Consider the following 27,913-nt stretch of genomic DNA (forward strand, 5'->3'; position numbering starts at 1 on the left):
AGTATTCCATGTTAAATAAGTAACAGTAACAATATCACAATGGTTAGTTGAGCGAGGATTGCATCAGTTTCTTCCCGGAAACTCCGATTTTTTATCCAGAAAAACAATAGATTCATGCAATTTACATGCCCACCAATGTCTCATAGCCTTAACTGCCATGGCGAACAATTTCTAAACAACCAATCAACATAAGGTACTATCCGTTATATTTGGATAATATGTGATATGATCGTCATTCTGCATCTTGTTCTTTTTCAGTTGAAGAACATTGATTACTGGATTACAGTGAACAGGTGCCTTCAAAATTCTGACTGGTGTGCATCTGATAGCTTAAGATCAAAGAGCGTTCCTCGTATAAGGATACTTGCAAGTAATGTAACTGTAGTATGTACTGTGGTTTTGTTTTGTTGAAACCATCGCTGTATTCACAAGTTCCTAAAGCGACAGATTTGTTGCAAGTCAGCAACAAACAGCGTTGTAACTTGTTCTTAGTGCGTTTGTGGGTAAAATGAAAGCCACGCACATTCTTAGTAAAATAAGAGACAATAACGCTGTGGCCCAAAATATTTCCAAACACTTTCAACATGGGGTTTCTGCACAATAAACTCATCTGGAAGTTAGAAAAGATGGAGGGTGTCGTTTGTTAACATATGGCTGCGTGCGTATATGTCAAAAAACAGAAATGCTTCTGAAGAATATCATAAAATACTAACATCTGTAAAGTTTAATTCAATACTGAAGGCTTCCTAAATTCATCTGCATCTTTTGATCTATGAATTGCTCATTTTTATTGGGTGCAGATGAGTGGAAATGCTTCATTATGAATGCTTTCTAACGGAGATCTGCTATTTTACAGAATTTTATGAAATGTCGATGGAGTTTACGAAAAACCCTTTGTTTTAAGACCAATTGCACTAATGTTTTTAGCCGACCGGGCTAGCCGAGTGGGTAAAGTACCTGCCTGGCAACCCAAAGGTCGCGGGTTCGATTCTCGCCTCGGGCTTGGATCAAAGTACTGCAAAAACCTTGGGAGGTGCAATATGGCCACAGAAGCCGATGCGCCAACAACCACCAAAAAAAAAAACTAATGTTTTCAATCACTAGAGTTCCAAATGGTAAATGGGCTGCGCCAATGAGAAGAATACCAGATCAGTCTGGTTTAGCAGATTTTAGAATTTTTCCCTAGCCTTTATGGTGAGGTACGGTGAATTTGGCTATAAATCCCAAATGGTGCTATTTTTAGGATCGTGTAGTTTCCTTAGCCTAACCGAATGGGAAAGCTTCGCAATCTTAAACTCACTGCCGTGTTGGACTACCATCTAATGATTTTCCAAATATATGATATAACACAAAGCTTGCAGTTCTAAAATCAGAAAGATAATATAAAAACAAGTTAAAGCACCAAAATAGCGAAATTAATAAAACAGTATCTGGATACAAATATCGCCATATTTTTAATTTTTTTTTTACTTTTTGATATTTTTTAAGATGTGATCTGTCGGATGGTCTTACGGTCTGATTTTGCTGTTCTTCAAGTATAATATTTTTGATAATAGCTAGATGGGTGGTTAAAGAATTGTGATTATCTGTTATCACCCGCAACTCAGTTTAGGCCAGTTATTATGTTATAGTTCTGTATTGTTTTGTTCATAAACTCATAAGTAAATAGCTATATATATAGTATAATTAGGAGCCAATGAAGAGAAATAAATAATATGGAGCCTTTCTCTCAACAGATATACTCCCTATCCACCCTGCAGAAGATAATAATTGATTAAAAGAGTAACAAATTATGTCTGCATTTTTATTAATTTTGACTCCATCTTTTTTAATTTCTTTTCGTGCCTTATAATTTTATTTGAGAGTGTTTAACATTTCAGTATATGAATGGTAATTGTTGCTTTTAAATATTCAAGATAAAATATTTTTGTGAAAATATACTTTTCATTATGCTGATTTCAAAATATGTATTAATTAATTTCGAATGTGTCTCAAAGTAAAGTGCCAAAATTTCTTTTAACTTTAAAAACGGCAAAATGGTTTTAGAAATTGCTATCGCAATTTAACTGATTGAAAGTTCTTAAATAATTCTTAAACGACGGAAGTTGTTTAATAAAGTTAATAATTGAATGCAAACAATTGCAAAAGCACTGTACTGGTGCTGACATGTGTCTCAGTCGTCTCACTGAGGCTTTTAAAATAAATAAATTTTCTGTTTATAATCCGGGACGACCAAACAGTCAGAGGGGTTAACAAGATAGACAGAATACAAGAAACAGCACCGTATTTAGCAGTCACAGGCTTGAACCCCGGTCACTCAAGGCACGTGTACTTATGCACCCGCGCGCCTGACCACTAGGCTACGGCGGCCTTTTTGCATGCTGCGACAACGTCGACCTGAATTCCTAGTAGTAGATTCTTTGCAGGTTTCTTCTGTCAGTTCCGTCAGCTTCGGAAGTTTCCCGGTCATTTAGTGAGGGCTTCGGCACCAGTCTGCTGCCATTTGCAGATCACATCACCAGTCGTCAACATCTTGAGTTCCGTGAAATGTCACGTGTAGACCGATTGCTTATGCGGCATCCTCTTATCATTCCGCGCTGGAAGTCTGTTAACACTGTCGATAGCTGCATCTTGCATTTCTAATCGTACTACTCTCTCCTTGAAGGCCTACGAGCATATCTATAGTTGCTTGACAAGTGGTGCTTGGGTAGAATGTGACCAACTACAACGAAGGAGTTGGTTGATTGTTGTAGGGTTTTAGGCGCATCGGCAACTTAGGGCATATTGCGCCGTATCTAATATGTCTGTAAATTGCGTGTGTTCTGTGGTCGATTTACTATTTTCTGGTCGTAAAACTGAGTTTCCAGAAGACAAACCATGTTACCCTCCATCGCCTGAGACCGACTAACTCAGCCAAGTTGTGAAAAATACCCCTAAAAATTCCTGGCGTCATTGATGGTATTCGAACTCGGATCTTTCCCACGCAGTGTGTGGAGGACGGTGATTATACCAACTGGGCTACCCACGAGGGGAACAGAGGGGATGTCAATAACCATTTTCCAGATCTCACATGCCGTACGCATTGAGCCTATCTATCAGATGTCACGTGATAAAAGGCCTGAATACCGCATAAGATCACGATGAATTTTCCAAGAAGTCTTCAAAGAATATAGTATCATAAAAAGTATGCATACTAATTAAAATATATCTGGTTTTAATTTCTACATTAGTTGAATTGAAATATAAGTTCATATTTCGTAATGGTTAACATTATAAAATATAGGATAATTTTGTTTATTAGTCTATGTTAGAAAAATCTAGAAAAAAAAATCTTGTGGTATTAAGAAAAGTGATTAACATTTGATCTAATATCACATATGCAGTCCATACTAGCAGAGCTAACTGTTTTATCCGGGAAAAAAAAATTCAAATCCAAAATTATTCTTCCCTCTATACAAGATTTCTCTTTTTTACCGAATTTTATCACGTGTAAAGACCTTTTAGATTACTCTGTAAAGCTTTACTATTTAAAGTGCTTTGAGTGTTTTTTCCTGCATGAACTGCTGGAATTCATCTTCCTTATGCAAACTGCCTTCTACGTGAAGGACTTGTAGGATGCTGAAACCGGTAGTTGCGAACAGCCCTATCGCCGATATAAAAATCACACCCCTCATTAATATTCATAGCTCAGCATTTATTGTACTGAACTACTCCGTTAAAAATTAAATACGTGCTTGTCAAAATGTTGTAAATATATAAATAATAATATGTCTACGTATAATTATAGAATAAATAAAGCGAATTGGGTAATAAAGGTAACAATGAAAGGTTAAGCCTTGTGTTAATAAAACTTAATTATGTATTCATGCCATTTCTAGAACTTCTGTGGCATTCTTGGCTCTTGATATTTCTTGTCAATTATTAACCTTTAATGAACATTATTCAGTAATTTTAACAGATAAAGTTATATATTATTAAAATACACTACCCCTCTAAAGTATTCATTCACTCCTTCAAAGGAAGTGAACGATGCAAGCTTGGAGTAGGAAGGTAAGGAACAGTGTGCAGGGAACACTGCGGAAAAGGCCTGAGTTCGAATCCCCTCGTGACGCAATTTATGGGCTTTTTCTTCCCCAGTGGCCCAATTAGTAGGTCTCAGGCAAGGGGTGCACGGTTTTTGTTCCCGGAATGTTGCGTTTTTTGTCCAGAAAATTGACCGAAGAACACACGCAGTTACAGAGACAATATACTAACTCTTCATAACCTCAGTGTGGAACTTAACACACCCACACACACACATTGGAAGCTACAGAAGATAATTTGAGCCTTCTGAAGTCAATAATGACACTGTGAAGAAATGGCTGCATTATCTTCAGGTTTGATAGTCAAGATTGGATTTGGTGAATGTAAGAAAAACCCTCCTTACCACAGTAAATCATCCAACACAGCGAGGTTCAGAGAAGGAAGGGTCATGATGTTGGCCTACTTCTCGTGATTCGGACTGGCACTATTGGTTCTAGTGCCTAAATCCTCGATGTTGCATCCTATATTGCCATTTTGGATACCTCCGTAACATTCACACGCTTTTCCACCTTTGCAAAACTGGGCCTTTCATGTTCCACCCTAATATTAATGCTCCATCCCAGGCTTGTGTGCCTCTGGTTTTAGGAAAACGAAGTTTTCGAATTGGTGTGGCTGTCCCGAAGTCCTGATATGAATCCATATAACACTTTTGGAATGAGCTGGAATCAAAATGAGCTGTACTGGCTCTACCAGTACAGCCCAATTTCGACTGCTGCGGTGGTGACTGCTTTGAAGGAAGATTAACTCCCAAATTCCAGTTGGTTGCTATAGCTGCTACTGTCATGTAGTCGAAAGTCTTCCATGAAGGATCAGTGCTGCTGTCCGGGCCAAAAGTAGCGTCACACATTACTAATCTCTTTATTAAAGTCCATTTTATTTTGACTAGTGACTGAACACTTTTTGAGAGGTTGATAATTTGACTGGGTGTGTATATCATAAAGCCTCAAGTAGTTTATTTCCAAACGTTAGGGCTTTCTAAAGAGCACGGCATACTGCATGGCTTCCATTTCAGCTGATGGACAAACGACGAAAAAGCCCTTCCCAAAATTCGTTGCGTGCTTGAAAAGTAATGAGGGCTCATCCCCCCCGATGAGACATTGGACGTACACTGCTCAAAAAATTTCCTTTATGGCATTTAAATTAATTATACAAATATCGATCCACAAGTAATGCCTTTTTGGCTACAATTGTTTTGTAATTCAGTTACAAAACAGTTTTGTAACTGAAGTTTTATTTTAGGAAAATATATATTATATATTTTCCTCAAATAAAATTATATATATATTGCTAGTATAGATATTCAGACATAAGCGTGCTGAAATAAAAGTTTCTGTCTATTACACATATGAAGTTATGAATAGGCAAATTGATGTCTGTTTCCCCAATGGTCAATGGTAGAGTTAGAAGAAAACTCACACGTTCGGATTCGTCAAAAACTAAGGAAATTATAGCAACAAGACAGTACAGTATTAATATAAGTAATGTTCATAGATCTATTGCAAGTTTTAAAGGAGGAGTCACTGACATTTGTGACCAGCCAAGGAATGGATAATCAGCCTGTGTGCATTGAATATAACATTAAGATTTTGGATGAAATTGTCCAAAAAAGACAGGACAGTAAGCACATATGCAATAATGCAAGCACTTTGGGTGTTCAAAGAGAAGTACATTAACTATTTAGACACATTATATTACAGGAAAATATGCGTAAAATGGGTACCCAAGCTGGTAAAAAGAGAAATAAAACTCTCCAGGAAGGAGATCTGCCAAGACCTAGTACAGGAGTGCAATAATTTTCAAGAAAAAAATTTTAAAGGCCTGACAACAGGTGATAAGACCTGGACCTTCCATTATGACCCTTGTTCTAAACGTTAGTCTGAAATAGACACATCCATCATCTTTAGAAAAATAAAAATCCTCGAATTGCCAGATTATCAGAAAATAATTGTTTTAGGACACAGAAGGCCCAATTTTGTTTGATTTTTTTAGAGAAAGATCAGGCTATAATTAGGGAAAGATATTTCCAAACTTGATAGACTGACCAGGGCTATAAAACAAAAGAGAAGGCCCTAACAGGACGCCAAATCATATTACACAATGGTAATACCAGGCCATGCATTGCCCGTATGACTGTGTTGAAAACTACTGACCAAGGGCGGGGAGTTTTGCCTTATCAGCGCCACCAGCGCCTTATCAGCGCCACATATTAGCGCCACCGGAAAACTAATTCATTTTCTCTGGGTAATATGTGTCCACAAATTGGGTACATTCTCAAGTTGATTGCTTTATCTGTTTTTTTTGGACGAAATCCCGAGTTTCTGGAGTGAGGAAACCTTGCTGTCCATGCCTGAGACCGACTAACTCAGCCACGGTGTGTAAAAATCCCCCATAAAAGTTTCTATTGACGGGATTCGAACCCTGGCCTTTTCCACTTGGCGTGTTGAGGATGGTGATTATAACAACTGTGCTGCCCGCGAAAACTTATCCTGCATGTAGATCGGACTTGGCTCCATCTGATTTGTTTTCTGTTTGGACATATGAAGAAATATCTTCGCGGAAAATACTTTTTGAGTGATGAGGAGCTTAAAAAGACAGTGACAATTCTTTTACCAACATTTTTGAGTTGGAAAGAACGATGGTAAACATATATTGATGAACAAAGTAGATACAACGAATAATGTGTACATGCTTCCAGTGTTTGTTTAATAAATGATATAAATTTCATCTTTATATCTGTTTTCTTTATACTTTTTGGCCGAAGAAGCATTACTTATGGACCGACCTTGGCAGGGCTATGCCAACCATTACAGTTTTTAGTAACAACCATATCACGTTTGTTTAAAGCTGAAAAGTTACGTTAACTTGAAAATGAGTATCTTTTATCTTTCAAATGTATTTCTTTCGTTTCATTTTCTTGAAAATAAAAATGCGTATAAGATATAAAAAAGGACGATTAGTGTTATTAGTGGAATAGTCGCTTCTGATAGAATGGACCATATTAATTGAATTATAACCCTCAGTACACAACAAGCACTTGTCGATATTTGGTAATATTCTTTTGAAAAATCACTTTCCATTTGAGTGTAGTGTGCACAGAGAAGACTTGCAGAGCGTGCTTTACTTTGGGACACATTTTATTGCAAAGACAAGAATGTATGTTTTGTTTTCATTGCAAGTTGTATAATTAGGTGTTATTGAATACTAAAGTGCATCTCTCTTCCTTACGTTCTGCATACAGTACATAGCGTAACTTCCAAGGAGTGGTAACAGATTACCACTATAACTTCATTGTGGAATGACCAAAAATTTATATTCTCATTTCACACGTTATTAATATTTAATTCGAGAATTTAATTATTTAAATGTTTGTTTTTATTGCTATCGAGTATGTTTTTAAATTTAATTATATTAAAAGTATGCTCAACCGGTTTTTGAGCGTCTTAAAATGCTAAGTAGGATATCGTAAATGTCTAATATTTTAAGGTAAATTTTTAATTTGAATAATAATTTTAAAGCAAAAATTTTAAGTTAAAAAACCTTTCAATCAAATACTTTCCTTGGATTGGTGGAAGCACTGAAGCGTAATAAAATACTGTACACTTTTGTACCCAGTGCGAAATGATCATGTGTTTAGCGATGAAGGCATTTTTGGAGACCAACTGTCAATGAAGAGTTGGTTTTTTGGGCAGGATAAGTGATGCCCACCGATAGCAAGTCTTAACTTCCACTGCAAAAATCATTCAGATGTCGGTTATCAGCTTGTCAATTGAAGCTGATAGGCAGTTTCAAGTGACAAGTATCTTTGCCGTTTTTAATCACTTCCGTTTCTCCCATCACTTATTAGTTATGGACTGCACACTAGACAGTATATTTACTGACCTTTTCCATTTACCAGGAAGACCCTTTGCCCACTTCCATTTACTGATATGTCGTGTTAACTTCGTCTCCTGTCTAGCATGCAACGCGGCAAACGCTACTGAATGCTCAAACTGATCATCTAATCACAGTAATTTAACAAAATTAAAGTCACAAATTATATGCCTGTCTCTTGGTTTAAAATGCGAGACATGTTTTTTTTTGTTGTTTTTTTTAAACCAACTAGGTGCTATTTGTATCACTTGCATGCATGTAACCTAAATAATTGTTTGGGTGTGTTCAAACAAGAGGGGCAGCAGCACACGTAAATCAACAGTTAACGATATTCCTTGTGACAGCCTTTGCGTTTTCTTATCACTCTTCAAACGGGAGGTAAAATTAATTACACGATCGATGCTCTACACTTTACTACTTCAGTCAACCGTAAAAGTGAATTGAAGTATTCAAAATAAAATAAAAAAGCAGTTTACAAGCGTAATTTTCCAGTCATTTCCGATGAAGGTTAAGTGTTGCAGTAATACAGTATAAAACATGATAAAATGTATCCAAATCAACGTGAGAGTGACTAAAATCATAATTCAATGGAGTTAAATGCAATGCTTACGTCAACAAGTTTCTGAAAGCCAGAAAAAACAAAAAAAAACATGAATTACAAGAACTTTTGCTGACACGTTAAAGCAAATTCCTTTTCAGAACCTGCAGATGTATTTTGTAGATAATTCTTCATTTATGCAAATATTATCCAGTGTCAACCTTTCATAAAACAAGAATCTTATTTCGGTATTATAACATACAGAGTAGGCCAGATAGCATATGTATACATTCAAAGTACCAATAGTTTGTTTTAGGTTATCTGACAACGATCAATTCGCATCTAAGCTAAAACACCGAAGGAAAAACAAAACAGATAATCGAATTGCAAGCAAAATTTGACAATATTGCCCTGCCGATGTCGCTTTCCGGTTTCGAAAAACAGAACCCACAAGAAAGACGGTTCTCATGTGAAATGGAAGAGTACTTTGTCTTCCACGATCAGGCAGACTTGATTTAGTTTTGTCTTCATCTGATAAGAGCAGAATAAAAGAAAGCTTGAAAAAGTCCCAGAAAACAAATAAGATGTTCTCTGGAACTGGAAATTACCATTCTAGAAACTAGTCTAAGGAGGCTAAAGCTTTCAGAATTCAAGATTTACTATTCCACATCAGTATAACCCCTTAACAAGGATGACTTTACCACAGATTGTAATTTGCAATATCCACCACCTCAGTGTAATTGAATCTTATAATAATGCTCTTTTACGGATGATTTGGTAAGAACACGTTTTTTCGTAATATCTGACCCTCACAGGCAACACAGTGGTTACAATCACTGCTCTTCCATATCGTAAGGAAAAGACATAGTTTTTAATTCCGTCTAGAAGGGAAGGAATTTTATGGGCCTTTTTCACACCTTGGCCAATTGTCTCAGTCTCGGGCAGTACTGTTTTTCTGGATACGAAACTCAGATTTCTTATCCAGATAAACAGGAATGCAGGTCATAGAATACAATCATTTATAGACACTCTGCACTGGCACCTCATAGCTTCAATTGCTTTGGTAGCAGACAAACAAGAACAACATTTTGAGGGCTCAGATTTTATGGTCGCAGCTTAACTTTTGGTCATCAGTATACAAGGTACTACAAACTATCTTCAAGTTGGAACATTAAGAGAATTCTACACCAAGAAATAAGGGCCAATTCTGAAGAATTCTTTAAGAGCTAGAATGCGTTCTTACTAGAATGTAAGTATAACAAACTGTATTAAGGATATCTTTGAGAAAAACAAGCGCAGTTGAGCTCTACTAATTGATGGCACTCCAAAATTCTAAAATCTTTCTTTTAAGAATAAATAGAAGTTCTAGCTATTAAAATTCTTCCTTTAATGGTTGCCACGATACAGGATGGATTTTATTGTTCAGATGACTGATGCCAAACGTGCATAGCACTATAATAACGTGATGCGTGAATTTTTCCTCCACTTAAGTTTTAAAATAAATAACTTTTCTGTTTATACTCCGGGATGACCATATGGTCAGAGAGGAAATTCACAAAATCGAAAGAATACAAGAAACTGCACCGTATTTAGCAGTCGCAGGCTTGAACCCCGGTTACTCAAAGCACGTGTACTTATATACCTTCGCGCTTGACCACTGAGCTACTGTCCAGTATGTTCTTTACACAGTCATTACCCGTTGTGCTCTCATACGGAGCGCAATTGGTAAAATCACCATCTTCCCCACACCGGGTGGAAAAGACTTTAGATCGAATCCCGTCAATGACGCAAGGAATTTTTATGGGCATTTTTCACAACATGGCTGAATCAGTCGGTCTCAGCCGAGGGCATCATGGTTTTTCTCCCGGGTGTTTCGGCCAGCAAACAGTTGTTGTTGTTGTTGTAGGATTTAGGCGCATAAGTAATTTAGGCCATATTTCGCCGTATATAATATGTCTGTAAATCGCGTTCTGCGGTCGATTTGCTGTTTGCTGAAGGAAAACCCATTTCCCAGATTTAAAAAAATGTATATTCACCTTCGCTTGAGAGTGACTAACTCAGCCACTTTGTGAAAAATTTCTAGCGTCATTGATGGGATTCGAACTTTTCCATTCAGTGTATGGGAGGACGGCCATTATACCAACTGTGCTACCCACAAGGGCAGAAAACAGCAAACCTGTTTTCTGCCCTTGAACACACAATTTACAGACATATTATATACAGCGCAATATGGCCTAAGTTGCTGATGCGCCTAAAAAACACCACCAACAACAATCTTTTGTTGCTTGGTAAATTCAACTGAAAGTTAAACGGTCCACAGCACATGTTAACACAAGCTGTGGGACTCTTTACATTTTGTTTTTGAGATCACGATTCCGGTCGACTCGTTAAATTCTGCAGTTTGTACAGTGATGCTTCCATATCTATTCTTCCTGAATAATCGCAACATTCCTCTACTTCTTTTTGTGATGCTTTTCTCTGAATTGCATCTGGGTCAATTGTTGGAATTCTCGTGGTTTCACACCATAAAATAAAAAAATAATAATAATAATAAAAATTTTAAAAAATTCGGTTTATTTCTCTGTCGAAACCACAGAGATCAGAGGAATTTGCAACTAATCATTTTACAAGAATATTATCATTAACTGTATTTTGCAGTAGCGTGAATTCGACGGTCACCTCACAGTTTGAGTTGACGGTAGTTGGAATCCATGTATTTTTGCTTTTTCGCCCGTATTACTGTATGTCCACATGATTATGTCAGTGCATAAATATCTAGGGTAAGTCCAATATCGAGGACATGCGTCTTCTAACTTCCCCGCTCATTAACAACCAATCATATGCACCATTTTAAAGTTAGCAAGCTGTCTTTCAGGCCGAGTAATGTGATATATGAAACTACCATTTCTTAGCGTCGTAATTTATGTCTCGTGGCGTTCTGTACTGTTTGACACAAACTCACGTAACGTACGAGGACATATTTGCATCAATGAGCGTTAGCTTTTGTATAATATTGCATTTCAATGAAATGTATAGCATAACAATACTAATATTATTTTATGTTAAACTTGCGTCAGTAATGAAATTACAAAGTTTCATTTGCCTTTCCCTATTAGACTGCAGGAGAGGTCTGTAACAGAAAACTATTTTACCTTTCTAAAGTCAATGCAATGACAGTATGCTTTGAAAAGAGGTGCACTTGCCATTTTCTTTACAAATGTATTTTTTGTGTCCTGTCAGTTCCGGCACTTGGTGCTGAAGACATAGCATTAGGGTTCCTGGCTCCCTCTAGTAGTCATTTTTTTATTTGTTTATATCTAGACGGAAACTAAGGAATCGTAATGCTGTGTGAAATCAATGCAATACATTCTTCACTCTGTTTATTCTTTCACCTGTTTTTCATTCTCAGCTCTCAATGAATGTCGCTTTTTATTTTCATTTGTCTACTTATATAATTGCTCTTCAGCTTTATGTGCAGTTACTATCATTTTAATTAAATGTTATTAATGATGATACTTCCGGTAGAGCGAATTAACCAATATATCCAACAATTTTAAGAAAATAAGTACGCTACAAAAATGGAGTATTACTATCGTTCGTAATTTTATGCATCCCAGAACGTTCCGTTATATTTTCGTGTGTTTATTACGCGTGTTTATTGCCCTCTGTATTTTTATTATGAATACTTCTAATACTCGGCACACTATAGTATTATTTAATGATGTTTGCTCTTTTATCGGTAGGTATAAATGCAATACCAGAATATTATTCAAAAGTACTATGAAATCAGTGGTATTTCGAGTTCTTAAATACGGCTTAGCCGGATGGTAATAAAATTTTCTGAAAACGAACTAAACCCTACCCATGGACATTTTCACCAGTATAATTCAGGCAGCACATGATATATAGTCTTACAGTAGGAAATAATGACAATTTTTTGTTTTATTATATATGATAAAATATGTTAACAAATGCTAACATCGAAATTGAAGAAAGAAAGAAAGAAAGAATGAGTGATTCTTAGTCACGAATCTCTTAATACACTTTCGAAGACCGTACCGTTGAAAAGTATTTCCTCTGTCTCATACTCCGCTGTATTTTAAAGTTAAATTTAAAATGTCTTATACATAAGTACAGAGCAGAGTTGTTAAAATTAAAGTATCCCTATGTAGAGGGCTCTGGAGCGAGTTCTAAGGCTCGTACTGAGGAGAAATTTGGACAACAAGTACAATAAAGAATGCGCTTGCCATTTATTGGGGAAAAAAATTAGTTACAAAATTTGTCACTGTATGGCGCGTAACTATCTTAGTATTAGTATTAGTATTAGTAACGGCCGTATGGTGCAAGAAAGCCTATGGCTTATGCTGCACCAGCCAAAAAAAACGATATCGTAAAAAAAACGATTAGTTACGATTATCGTAAGTTATTGCCACAGCGCCACTACTCAGCTCTACTGTACTGTATAAAAACAAAGCAGTCTCTTCAAAATCATACAGTAAATGTTTGCCTGCACCACAGCAGCAATGCCAACAACGTTGCAAAAAAAGGCGCTATTAGTGAAGCTGTACTATCAGAACAGCAACCTTGCAGGAAAAGGCGCTGTTAGTGAAGATGTACAATCAGAACAGCAACAATGCAGCTGTGGCTATCAGAGAATTCCGGCGTCAGAAGCGCATAAGGAACACGTGGAACTATGACTGTTTGCGCTGTCCGCGAAATGACGAAATTTGAAGCGACAGAACATCTTGGTGTTCAACCAGGTAGAGGTCGAAAACGAGTGGACTCCTCTCGTGTTTAAAATGTGGCTATGGCTGTCGTGGATTTTATCAAGTCAATCTCCATGTGGTAGCGTAAGTGTGCCAGCTGTTTCTCGTGAAGTGGACATGTCGTATTCCACTGTAAGACTAGTAATGCGTCAGGTGTTGCGGTACTATCCTTACAAGATGCACAGCAGCTAAAGCATGGTGATGCAGATATTCGTTTCACATAGACACTTCAGTTTCTGGCACGAATGACAGTGGATATGACTTGGCCATGGAACATCCTTTGGAGTGATGAAGCCCACTTCTGCTTAAGTGGACAAGTGAATACTCACAACTGTCGCATTTGGGCAAGAGAAGACCCTCGAATTATCCAAGAGATCCCGTTGCATTCTCCAAAAGTGACAGTGTGGTGTGGATTTACGCCCACATTCATTATTGGGCCATATTTTTTGAACAGGTAACAGCGACTGGACCCCGCACCTGTTCCGTCTTGGACAGCGATATTATGAAATGTTGGAGAATTTCGGAATACCAGAGCTGCAACAATGTGGTGCATTCAGGATACCATATTCATGCAAGATGGTGCGCCATCCCCACATCCACCATTGTGTCCAAAGATTGCTAAGGCAACACTTTACAGACGAACCAGTCATCAGCCCTTGTTTCCAGACACCTTGACCACCCCCGATCACCGGACCTCACCCCATACGACGTCTAGTTGCGGGTTTTTTGAAGAACCAGGTGTATCGGGAAGGATGTCAAACTCTGGCAGATCTGAAGGACAGCATTAGACGTCATGTGCTGGCTATTCCAGTTGACATATTACGTTCTGCTGTAGAAAATGCTGTTCTTCGAATGTAAACTGTTGTTGACCAAAATGGAGGACACATTGAACAATTGTAGCGCTGTTCAAATTATTTGTATTGCCACAGCGCCATATAGTGACAGATTTTGTAACTAATTTTTTTTCCCAATAAATGGCGAGCGCATTCTTTATTGTACCTGTTGTCCAAATTTCTCTTCAATACGAGCCTTAGAATTCGCTCCAGAGCCGCCTACATAAGGATACTTTAATTTTAACAACCCTGTATATGACAGTTTTAAAAATAAATATATATAAAAGACATGCGACTGTAGTTAGAATAAAAACACCTGCTTTTATTTTTCGGAGTAATCCAAGAGTTATGCATATCATCGATTAGTTATCCTCAACTGGCGAGTCACAATCATTGCATGTAAAAAAGAAATTTCGTTATAACAGTCCTTAATTGCTGCAGTTGTAAAAGCGTAGAAATCTCAAACCTACTTTTCTAGGAATTCTGATATATCTTAAATAAAGTTTAAGTAGAGGATTGGGCTGGCTACTCCCAAAGAGTTGACACTTAGACACATAGAGGAACAACGCACTGTTGGTATCCAAAAGTTAAGTTACAACCATAAAATCAGAGATATGAAGAAAACAGTGAAGGAAATCTGTCTTTTGTGGAATGGTATTATGCGTAGGACAGTATTATTATTCTGATTCAAAAGAAATATACCTCTATTATCATGAATTTTAACCGTCACTACCCAAAATTGGTCAGGGATGTGTTCATCCAGAGACTACCATCAGTTTGAAGAAATTCATTGATCAACCGAGCCCTATGAGGAGGAGTATTATCGCCCATGAAAATGAATGATAATGCTGTTTCTTGTACGCAAGACCCTTCTCCTGTAGACTTTCAAGGAAAATATCAAAAGCTCAACTACAAGTTCTTGGACTCTGGGAAACATTTGTTTGGCGCAATAACCAATCTGTGAAGAGAAAGCGTGTGGGGACAAGCAGAGTACAGGGGCTGCCTTGGTGTGCGCTTGTGAACCTTGATTCTCAAGGTGCACCTATCACATAGTAATGGGATGGAGATGGGGCTTACGACACTTTCACTGCCATGTGGAGTCTACATTTTTCGATGCACTTGGAAAGTTGAGGGGGATATACAGTTCGATGGCTATGTCCTCAGTTTTGGTACGAGATGAGATTGTAAATTTGTAAGAAAGCCAGTATTCAACTGAAAATACGGGTATTACAGTTTGGAGGGAACAGTTGGAAATAAACGAGAATAGGGTTGTAGTTGGAAAATATGTTTCAAGTTGGCTTTTTTCTGTGCATTGTACAAATTCGAAGATGCACTCAAGTTGGTATAATCCATATGTAGGGAGGCGTTTGATTACTTGGTCAGCAGTGCAGAGATACAGACAACGCAGACTCCTAAATTTCCAGTTCGGAAGGTATATTGAAATCACCCCAAATAAATTTGATGGTGCATTTCTATAAATGGTTGAGATCTAATTGGGCACATTAAGGATGAGATCCTCAGAGGACATGGGAGTAAAAATGCTCAAAATCAGTTAAAGAGTTGTTGATTCAGCTTTCAGCTTGATAGCAAGCGCTTCGCAATCAGGAAAGCTATTTGAGGAAGTAGAGATAGGCGAAAGTTTATCGTTTGAAAAATCTTTAGCTCTTCCACCTCTTTGATGAAGGCGAAACCTTTAACAACTGACATAGAAATTGCAGTGGATTCTTTATCAGAGTCTGGACATAGGTTCTGTGATACACAGGACGTTTGATATTATCGCTATAACTTTGGCATTGCCGTTCCTGACAAGTTTAGAACTCTTGCTACCCCAACTTGTGACTGCACCTTGCCAATAACTATCTGTTACTCCTGTTATTTCAACCTTCTACATTGCATTTTGAAGAAAAGGAAAATCTAATCAAATACATTCCGCACAAGTAGATTAGATACGAATGTTGCTGTTGTAGTGTACACTTTTATAGCCCACTTAAAGGTTGGTTATTTTGAATTTGTGCAGAGGACTTATAGCCACGAGGAGTCAATATATCATATCTGTAAATTGCGTGCATTCCTTGGTAGATCGTCTGTTTTTCTGGATGGAAAACCGGGTTTCACGCAGAAAACCTCATGCAACCCTTGTCTGAGATTGACTAACTCGGCCACAGTGTGAAAAATAGCACCTTCGGGACAGGACTGGAACCCCTGCCTTTATCAGCAGGTTGAGAAGGACAACTATTGTAACTACTGCGCTAGACTCGAGGGCTGCGCTGATAATTTTAATGTTTTCGAATTTAATACTAATGTAATATCATGTTTGACATTTATCAAGGACATCAAATTCTCTATAAAAATTTATACGTCAAAATTACGTATAAATAGATATGTAAAGATATGTGCTCCTATAAATTCCTGGAAAGGAACTTATTACTTATGTCGAAAGGAATAATTGACATTTCATTCACGCACGTATACAAATCAATAAATTTCTATTTTTATTCCGGTATACAGTCTTAGGGTGCTCAGAGAAGTTTGTGCCCTCGTGGGTAGCACAGTTGGTAGAATTGCCGTCCTCCTGACACTGGGTGGAAAAGACCGAGTTCGAATTCTGCCACTGACGCGAAAAATTTTTATGGGTCTTTTTTACAACGTGGTTGAGTTAGTCGGTCTCAGGCGAGGTAGCACAGTTTTTCGTCCAGAAAACAGAAAATCGATCATAGAACACGTGCAATTTACAAACATATTATATACGGCGCAATATGGCGGTAAGTTGATGATACGTCTAAAACCCTGCAAGGGTCAATCGATCAGAGGAGTTTGTAACTTCATCCTAACTTTTAGGGTAGCCGATATACCAAAGCCACGATTTTCAACAGGCTGGGCATTTCGTGTGTCTCGTACAAATTCAGTGGAAAAATGTACGCATGCCACTCCAAGGTTCCAGTCATCCTTACATTTAGAGAGTTTTGATGCGATAAGCATATTTTTAATGGGGATTCGAACCCAAGTGCGTTTAAAATGGATGGAAAGTAACACGACCCTGACAAAAAAAAAAAAACCAAACAATTATATTAGGCCACCCGAATATTTAAATTCATCTGCTGTGCATTATGTCTGTAAATTGCATGTGTTTTATTGTCGATTTGCCTGTTTTGTTGGACGAAAAACCCGCAGTTTCTGTGGGGGGGAACCTTGCTATCTATGCCTGAGACCGACTAACTCAGCCACGAAGCGAAAAAAGTCCATTAAAGTTCCTCGCGTCATCGACGGGATTCGAGCCCGGGCCTTTTACACCCAGTGTGGGGAGAGGGCGGTGACGATACCACTGTGCTACCCACGCAGACACCATTGCCCTGACAAGGAGGCTACTCGTGTAATTCAGCTGGGTATTCTTCAAGCCAGGTTATGGTACTCTTCATTGGAGGGGGGGGATAATGCAGAATAACGCAGGGACTGGAACTCCAGTCTTGAATAACTTAAGACATCTTCTATATGCATGTTTCATAGAAGTCATCTCGGCCCAGCAAGGTGGCTACATTAAAGGACGTATGCAGAGCCTCTGAAGGAAACCATGATCGACTGTTGCATAGTGTGAGTGAACATTGCCCATCAACTCATTATGTCAGAATTCTTGCGCTAAGCTCTCAGAACGTTTTTATCCTGTACTTCTCTCGAAGTAGAAAACTTGAATAAAACAAGTGATCTTTTCATTTGTTTGCTTGCTGTTCTGACCTGATCTGCATGATTTCAGATTTTTGAGCATGAAGTGGAAATGGATTTATTTCATGATAGTTATATTTGACACATTAAACACCGTTTTTAAGCATTTAGGGACGTACATTTGATATCACCAAGGCACTCTTGACTTCCATGCACTTTGACAATATACAGGGTGATTCACTACCAGTGCGACAAACTTGCAGGAGGTGTAGGGAGCACAAAGACGAATCGGAATCACATAGCATTGCAGGGTCCGAAATGCCTTCGTCATGCGGAGGACGTTGAACGGGAGGGCGCGTGAACAGCGATCCCGCTGGAAGTCAGCATTTGCGAACCGTTTCTGTTGAAGAAACCAAGTAGCAAAAGTCCTCCGGAGTGGATAATCCGCAGGCTCCAATGATTGGACGCGTTGCAGATGGTATGAACTCATTTGGTTTGTTGACAGTATCCTCCATACAGTGAATTGGGAAATACCCAATCGTTGGCCTATCGCTCGAGTACTCTTACTCGGATTGCCATCTGCAAGACGTAGGACATCCTCCTCATTGTCTGGCGTCCTCGTCGTTCGCTCTCGATTCATGGTACCTCTCGTGAAACAACCAGTCTCACGTAACCTTCTGTGCACACGTGCGAAAATCGTATGATGAGGAGCACGCATGTGCGGGAACGTTCCTGGTACAAGCGCAGAGCGGCACGCCCGTTACAGTCCGCAGCTCCATACGCGAGGTGCATGTCGGCTAGTTCAACGTTTGAATACTCGTCCATCCTACTGCCTCGGGAACCGGTTCGCAAATGCTGACTTCCAGCGGGATCGCTGTTCACGCGACCTCCCGTTCAACGTCCTCTACCGCATGACGAAGGCATTTTGGACCCTGCAATGCTATGTGATTCCGATTCGTCTTTGTGCCCCCTACACCTCCTGCAAGTTTGTCGCACTGGTAGTGAATCACCCTGTATATAAATGCATGTAGGATTTTTTGTACTTGTGACTTCGATTCATGCGTAACCGGAAAGAATGAATGATTTATATATTTATTTATTAACAAAATAACCAACTTATCCAGAGAACTATTTAAGCACAAGCACAAATAAAACTGTAATGCAAACACATATGGCAGCATCATAAGTTAGTATTAAGCTCAGGCGGATTATATTAACCCTCTGGAGAAATTTATCTAATCTAGAACGGTTATGTTAAGGAAAAAAGGAGCAATTAGCCAAACACTAATTACGTTAACAAAATTAAATAAGCACTGTATCATTAAATTAAATTAAATTCGAAAAAAAAAAGTAATTTTATAAAATATTAACAAATTCCATTCTGACTTTTATTGCTTAATGATAAAAGTTAAAATTTGCGTGTATTCTTAGTGAGATTCTCACCACCGAAAGAAGCGGAAAGCAAAATTTATACATAATAACTAAAAAAATCCTGTTTAATTATATCAAATAATAAATGTACGCTGATAATAAAATTATAATTTAAATACAGTAATGAACAATAACACAGCAGAAATAGGACTGTAAACGACGACGTTAGAAAAATTTTACTCTAAAGTACATTTTTCATGCTTCATTAATGCAGAATCGGCATTCTTCGCTTATTTCTTGAAATGTTTGCTTGTGTAGCATTCATTTCTGCAGCGCATCACCGCTTGCCAATCCTCAATTACTTTCTGCTCCTGTAAAATTTTGTTTTTTTGTGAACATTTTTCTCTGCTTGCTTGTCACTCGTCTGTCTCCAGCAAAATTTGTCTCTTCAAGTCCTTTTTCCTTCCTTGACTTTGCGCTTATGTATATATTTTCTCTTTTCCTTCCTTGTACGTCCCACTTCTCTGTCACCCAAAACTTCGCTTTTCAAATTCCTTTTCCACATCCCTACCGGGACAAAAGTGCAATATTCTCTGGACCACAGGTCCAGAACCACGATACTAATCCAAATTTGACATGTAGTCTTTTTTCGCTTATTCATGTCTCTCAACTCAGATGAGCAGGTTGGGCTCGTAGACGAAGATGATGACCTCAGTGTCACCGAAGGTAGGTCTGTTGTCTTTACTTGTGCATGGCAATCAGCATGAACAGAGAAAGCCTTATTATTTGTATATATAGATATATAAATGTATATATATATATATGTATATATATTTATTTATTTGCTCATGCATAGCTTACCCTTAACTATTCTGAACACTCTTTAATAAAACTAATGGACAACTATTCAATAAAATCGAAACATGGGATACCTTTAGTACACAGCCATTGTTTCATTCGTGTCCATCTGTTTGTGATTAGTTCAATGTTGCAATGAGCAATATGGTAGAAAATACACATCTTGTATATTTAAAGGTAAAGATCGCACCGACCGTTAAAAATTGAAAATGGACAGCCTATATCTTATTCATAAGGGGAAAGCCTGTATCAAAAAAAAGAAAACAGGTAACATATTCATTTTTACCCACCAAGTCATCCATTTTCAGCATACAGTAATCACTGTTCAAAGAACAGGCATGAAATGCAGACACCGTACTAAAATGCGATGATTGGGAAAATGGATTCAATAGGAATATTTGAAGTCATGAGCTGACTATATTTCATTACTAATAACAAAAAAAAAAAAAAAAAAAAAACCTTCGTTCACTAGCCTAGAAACATTTTTTAACTGGAAATATCTGTAAATCATACTCATATTGTAAGATTCCACTCTCAGTGACATAATTTATTTATTAATCTGATCTTCACTGTATTAATAGATATCAAAGTTTATAACTTTAATTCAGGCTTAAGGTTAAAAATATCAATTCTCAAATTATGGTTGTTATTTTGCAAGTTAACTTCAATTCTTAGTAACTGAACTGTGGTTCAGTTTTGATTTGGTTTTGATCCCCTTCAAAATGACTTTTTCTACTATTTTTTCTGTCTTCCCGTACAGTTTTTCTTTTTCGCCTTCATGTTTCAGTATCCCAGCATACACAATAATGAAATAAAAAGAGAAATAATTCTTTTTGTCGAAGTAAATTTTACTGATATGAATCTTGGTGGCCAGCACAAATACTATGACCTCTGTTCTTCCGCACCGCGTGTGGAAAAGGCTTGTATTCAATTCCCGTAAAGATAAACTTATTCGAGATCTTCTGTCAGCCTGTTTTCATACTTAGCCAATATTGCCCAAGGGTTAAATTTTTTCCCCAGGAAACTCTGAATTTACATTCCTGAAACAAGCAAATCGACCAAAAATAGACGCAGTTAATAGACGCCCTATACTAATGCCTTGCTATTCTCATCGCTTGATCTAAAAGAACCCAACCCAACTCTACGAACATATTAATTTTGAAAGGGTTGAAAACAGAGAGTGAAAAGGCGATATTGGAGAAATCTAGATGAGAGGACTTCTTGGTATCAAGATTGTTTATGATTCTTCCTTTTTTTTTTTTTTTTTTTGGTAGTTGTTGGCGCATCGGCTTCTGTGGCCATAATGCACCTCCCAAGGTTTTTGCAGTACTTTGATCCAAGCCCGAGGCGGGATTCGAACCCGCGACCTTTGGGTTGCCAGGCAGGCACTTTACCCACCTGGCTAGCCCGGTCGGCTATGATTCTTCCCTTCTCTTTCTAGTCAAAAGTTAATAATGAAACACACCCTATGTGATTGGAAAAAATGATTCCAGAAAAATGGCTTCATTATAGCTTTAAACTAAGGACTATCCCACGTTTTCAAGAAAAATTGCGAACAAGTTGTTTAAAGCCGAAACCATTACACATCTACAACTCAGAATACAGACTTTGATAAATTAGAGAACATTTAATGTCTGATTTCCTAATATTTAATGATTACCAATGATAAAAGTAGGATAAACAGCTGGTTCAGTATTCAGTCTGTTGCCCATTTGAACAACAAATATTAGACCAGCTGTTGAACCATTTGATAGAATAGATTATTCAACTCAACAATATTTTTCATCGGAGGCTACCTAGATCTTCGGATGCTGATTCCAGATCTGTTTTCAGTTTTCCTCTAGCACGTCTAGTTGTTGTGATGAGCCCAAGTACATGAACACGATCAAACTGATTATACCACGTATATACCTATTCAACCAAACTACATGAATATAATTATTATTGTTTGTACATTCATATTTATGTAATTGTTTGAATTTATTTATATCCTTGTTATTTCATAATTTAATTATAAATTTTTTCAGGTAAGCTCCGGTGAATTACTAAAATAGATTCATCGTCATGCCTCAAAAGTGTAAAAATCACCCCAACAAATTCTGATGTGCACGAATCTTTCCTAACTGAATTATAATATTATAATAGATGTTCGATATTCGGAAAAATTACCAGTATACATGATAAATATTCGGAAAAATTACCAGTGTTATTTTTGTACTGTGAATGTAACTGGATTCTCAGCGAAGAATAAACACAAGACTGTTTATCCGAACCTGGATTCAGCGATGAGTCCGATCCTGCACCATGACAGAATGCCATATCCGGCAACTCCACAGCATGGACTAGAATCTTTAGAAGGCAAACATGGAATGCGAAGAGGGTACGATTGGCAGACTTGAAAACTTCAGCCGATCTTTAGTACACACCCGATGAAGAGACCTCGGAGACTGAGCCATTTACCCAAAATGAGTTGAATGACCTCATTTGAGATCTAACCCCGCTCCAAAGATAAAGTTGAGCTTCTCGCCTCGAGAGTAAAGCAGAAACACTAACTAAAGAAAGTCAAAATGTCTTGCTATCGGAAAAGAAATCAAGTTTTGGCGACATTCTTCGCAGTAAACGGTCTTCTCTGCTACTTCCATGATGTCAATGGAAATGCTTTAAGGAATCGTCACAAATACACATTATCTGAATTGTGCCTCTTCATGACTCCTCTTAGAGAAGTTTGAAAGCTGATTTCTTGCATAACTTAAAGCCATCCATCCCCATTGCCTCCACTGTTCATCTGCCCTCATGGGTAGCACAGTTGGTAGAAGGATCGCCGTCCTCTCCCCTCACACAGGGTGGAAAAGACCTCAGTTTCATCGATGACGGGAGGAATTTTTATGGATCTTTTCCACGACGTAGCTGAGTTAGTCGGCCTCAGGCGAGGGTACATGGATTTTTCTCCCGGCAACTCAAGTTTTTCGCCCAGTAAACAAAAACTCGACCTCAGAACACACTCAATTTACAGACAATATACACGGAGCAATATCGCCATAGTCACTGATGCTCCTAAAACCCTAATACAATAAAAACAAACAATAACTGTTCATCTAAAGGGGGAATACTATAATATGAAGATACTATTAAAAGCAATTCAATACAGTTCTCATCATTGGAATATCTTCGGTGACCTCAAAGTCATTGGTATGTTAATGGCATGCAAAAATGTTTCACAAAATATTGTTTCCTATGCCAATGGGAACCGCAAACTATGACATGAGACATGACTGGCCTCAAAGAAGCACATGTGATCCAGGTAGTGCTCAGCATATTCTATTGGTGAATCCAATAAAGATTTTCCTTCCTCCGCTCCACATTAAACTTGGCCTAATGAAGAATTTTGTGAATGCGAAGGGTAAGATGAATTAGAGAGATTCTCATAACTTAAGTTAAAAATTTCCAAAACTCGGCGCTGCGAAAGTGAAAGAGGAAATCTTTGTGGAGCCTCAAATCTGCCTTCTGCAGGCTGAAAGCTTTGAAACACGTTGCAATGTATTAAAACTGGAAGCACGGCAGGCTTTCAAATGGCTTTATAGAAACATTTTTAGTAACCACAGGTCTAAGCATGCAAAGAGAGTTCAGAAACTGCTCAATGTCTGTATACAAATAGGATGTTGTATGTTGCTGAAACTTCATTTCCTGCATTTGCAGTTATACTTGTTTCCCGAAAACCTTGACACTTTGAGTAACAAGCAGAGAGCACGATTTCATCAAGACATTAAATCAATGGAAATTCGTTACCAAGGTTTCTGGAACGCATGTATGTTGGCAGGCTGCTGCTGATGGACGTTGTACTGTGACCCGGACAAAGTGTACCAAAGGAAATATTGGCACAATTTTAAATTGTAGGTATATTTTTTACAATAGTATACAGTATATCGGGTTTATACTGTAAAGTGATTAAAATGTAGTTGTAACCAGTCTCGTGTTTTGTAATGGAATCATCTTAATCAACTTGTACTGGCATATCAGCAGTCATATTATGAAAACTATACGTGCTAGAAAAAAGCCGACAACAGATTTGAAATCATTGAGAAAAATTGATTTAGAAAGGTATGTCTACATGTTTGATGAAAAAATAAATTTCATTTTGTTGACCAATGTTACATATCTTTTCAGATAATAAAGAGATTTTTAAGTTTCTGTTTGAAATCGGCTAACACTTTAAAGCAGAAACGTGTAATTGCTTATTCTGGAGAACCACAATGTAGTGATAAAAGTTGTAATGCGTTTTGGCATTGAATAAAAAGAAGCCTATATCTTTAGTGAATTCCCTTCCGTTCCAAGGCTAACTGCTTCCTTGAAACAAGTACAGTTTCGACTGGTTGAGGCATAGCTCTAAGTTGCATTCCCAACATGCCTCAGACATGCTCAACAGGGGACATAGCAGACCAGAAAAGCATGTCAACGTTCAGAGAAGCCTGACAAAGTCATATGGGCTGATCATTATTGTTAGGATAAAGAATTATGTTTAATGTTTCAGAAATGACAAAAGGGCAGGTTTAAGTACTTTCAACGTAAATCCAACCTGTGAGATTACCTTTAAAAAAACGAGTCGAGAGATCATAAGAGATAGCCCCCCCCCATATCATAATTACTGATGTTGAATTTGTATACCTCTGTTTTGAGTAGCAGTTACAGAAGAGATCCTCATTTCTTGTCATTATTCCTCAAATAGAAACTTACTGATTACTAAAAAAATGTCGCCATTCTTCTTCCTTCTAGTTTGTTCTACCTTTGCACCAGTAAATTTGCTGTACACGATAAGATATAGCGAGAGTAGTCGACGAATGTACAAGAGGAATACAACCTTGCCTCTTCCAATCGTTTACTACTGGTACTTCTTAATGCCAGATTCTCCAAAGATGAGGTCAGATAACATCAAGTCTTTCTGAAAGGGGTAAATCTGCCAGTCGCAGCCTATCGGTGAATCGTGTGGGTCTCACGCTCTGATGTTTGCCTGGGCGCTCCAGAACCTGGGTGACACTATGAGTGTACTCTGCTGTCCACTGGTGCATCATCGATTAACGACCTTAGGGTGTCCTCCAATATGAATAGCAGTTTTCCAGTAGGACCATCCAGCCTCACTGAGTCCGACTGTACGACCTCTTTCAAACTCATTCAATTGAGTCTAGTATAACGTATACTGTCCGTGTGGTCCTCCTACATTAAAAGCCTTTAGGACAAGGAATACATCAAAATCTGATTTTCTTACTACAGTAAGGCCAGATGATACAAGGAAGAATATCCATTCTATTCCCTTTCCATACTATTTTAATTCCTACATTACCAATTCAGCTTGGTATTAGTCAGACTCACTGCCTCCATCACGTTGAATGTTCGAAAATCTTCTGCCGATAGGTGAACTACATGAGATCCAGTCTTCTATTATTCCCTGATATTTTTTATTTGTGTCCTCTGCTGTGTGTGTGTCTCACTACGAGGGAGAACAGACTTCCTCATTCATTTTATTCAACGCCTTACTGTCTTAGACACTTCAATTAGATCTACCCCCTCAGATTTTTAATTGTTGCCCTCTTGGGTAGCACAGTTAGTATAATCATTGTTCTCGCCACAACTGGAAAAGATCCCTCAAATCATTCCAAGCCCTTTAATGAGAAATTTTTATCGGTCTTTTTCATGGCATGGCTAAGTTATTCGGTCTCAGGCGAGGACAGCATGTTTTTTTCTCCCAAAAACTCGGGTTTTCGTCCAGCTAACAGCAAATGTAACACAGAACACACGCAACTTACAGACATATTACATACGGCGCAATATGGTCCAAATTGCTAATGTGCCTAAAACCCTACCCTTCCATATATCTTGAAATCAACCTTTGCAGTCTACACCTCCATATGTGCATCGCTTTGCGCTCATCACGAAGCCGGTTGCCCTTCTCTGAACCCTCTCCAGAGTCATGTCTTTTTTTTTTTTTTAGGTACGGTCTCCAGACCTAAATATAATTTTCCAAACGGGGTTTAACCATTGTCTTGTAAAGTAGGATAATGATGTCCTACTATCAAAGGTCCTATAAATCATAGACAGGAGGACACTATGTGTCTTCCTTCCTAACCATGTGTTTACTCTACATGAGAAGTTTCGTGTCAGGTTGAATTATAACACCAAAGTCTTTTTCGTCTTGAAATACTTTTAACTCCTCTCCTCCTAGCTTACACGTGACTTCAGGATTTTTGTTCCCCAAATACATAAGCTTTTGAACTTACATTTAGAAAGCATTAAACTTTAGCTGCCATTTTTCGGATCATTTATGCCACCAATCCTAGCCTTTTTGAGCATCATGCCATGACTTGAATTGTTAACCACCATGTCCACCATAAAATCGTCAGCAAACTTTGACGGCTTATCTTAGATACCCTTGTCAATATCATTTAAGAAAATGAAAATTAAAAATAGGAAAGATCTTAAAACCGATCCCTAAGGGACTCCATTTGTTACACTGATCTACCCTGAAGATAGAGGGGTGTCATTTATCACACCCCTCTGTCTCCTATCTTTAGGCCTGCGATCCAGGCTGGCTAAAGGATAGGTGACAGAGAGTTACAGCCATCTGAGAAACAGTATCAAAATCTTTACAAGTCTAGATATGTAATGTCAAAATTGTCATCTGCATCTAACTGCTTAATGACTGCATAGTAATTTAACAGATTGATCAGGCATGATTTCCCCTTAAAGAACCCGTAGAACCCATACTGGGATCTATTCAAATACTATTCTTATCAAGATGCTTCTGTTTTGTATCATTAACCGTAGACTTCACGATCTTCCCTACCACAGGAGTTACCTATTTCCTTTTTTGTACCATCTTATGGACCGGGGAGATGTTAACACTTCTTTAGTCCAGGAATATCTTCCCGGAGTCCAGTGACGCTCTCGTTAACATTCACAGCAGTTTGATACACTCATATGCAACCATTTTTAATTACAACTAAATATACCATCTTCCCAGCCTTGCCCTCCTTTCATTTCGGTACCTTTTCTAACAAACGCTTCTCTGAAATCTTGTTTCGCAACTAATAATAATAATGGCCGTCACATTGGCCGCTCCGCTCTGCGTGTATCTTGCTTATTTTCGCTTCAAACTTACCGCCTATTTGGTCATTTGCATATTAACGGCCGTAGCAGCCGATTGATCACGCGCGAGGGTACACAAGTACAGGTGCTTTAAGTAACCGGGATTCAAGCTTGTGTGACTGCAAAATGCCGAGTTGTTTCTTGTATTCTCTCTGTCTTTTGAACTTGTATGACAGATTGTATTTTATTCCGGAAGACCACCGTGTGGTGGTCTTCCGGAATAAAAGCAAAAATTTATTTATTTATTTCAATGAGCTGACAAAGGCATTTTTACTCTGTTTGTACTCAATGTTACGCAGTAAGATGTCCGGTCACTTTGCCTTTATGGCTCTTTATATTGTATCTGCTTCATTGTTTTGCTGTGGCGATGACTGCTGACTGTGGCACACGGGGAAACTAGGTTATTAACAATGGCCCGTGTCAGGCAAAAAAGAATGTTAACATCACTTTATTTTGGATATAGCGGATCTTATTTTATTTTATTTATTTATTTATTTATTTTTTTTTTTTTTTTGGCGAGGAACAGCTGCTGTGCTTCCGCTGCTAACTCACTCGTTTGGCTTCCTAGTTGTGACGGCTTTCCCAATATTCACCACTTGCGACGATTCGATCCTGAAAATACGACAGATCCTGGGTAGACAGCTCTTCCTGTGTCACCTAATTTCTTACAACTTGGAGGAGAGTCTCGTGTTTCAAACTGTCCCCAACCGTACACAGCTACCATATGCCTATAACTGTTCACCGATTGATTATCCTCTGCAGCCAAGCACACTGAACACATTTTGAGTAATTTGTGTTAT

At 38.1% G+C, this 27,913-nt stretch overlaps 1 protein-coding gene across 3 annotated transcripts in view; it reads left to right on the top strand.

Moving 5' to 3' along the window:
• LOC150084874 (SPARC-related modular calcium-binding protein 1-like) overlaps nt 1-27,913 on the top strand; it is a 250,366-nt gene that overhangs the window by 134,651 nt on the left and 87,802 nt on the right. For 2 of the 3 annotated variants that reach the window (XM_090375607.1, XM_090375608.1), the window contains exon 6: nt 19,761-19,844. The exons of the other annotated variant lie outside the window; for it this stretch is intronic. In XM_090375607.1, coding sequence (XP_090231733.1) covers nt 19,761-19,844 — 84 coding nt within the window. The remainder of the gene's footprint in view (nt 1-19,760; nt 19,845-27,913) is intronic. 3 annotated transcript variants of the gene reach the window in all.

Source organism: Mastigoproctus giganteus, chromosome 6, assembly GCF_048544385.1.
Source record: "Mastigoproctus giganteus isolate SK-2022 chromosome 6, ASM4854438v1, whole genome shotgun sequence".
Lineage (NCBI taxonomy): Eukaryota > Metazoa > Arthropoda > Arachnida > Uropygi > Thelyphonidae > Mastigoproctus > Mastigoproctus giganteus.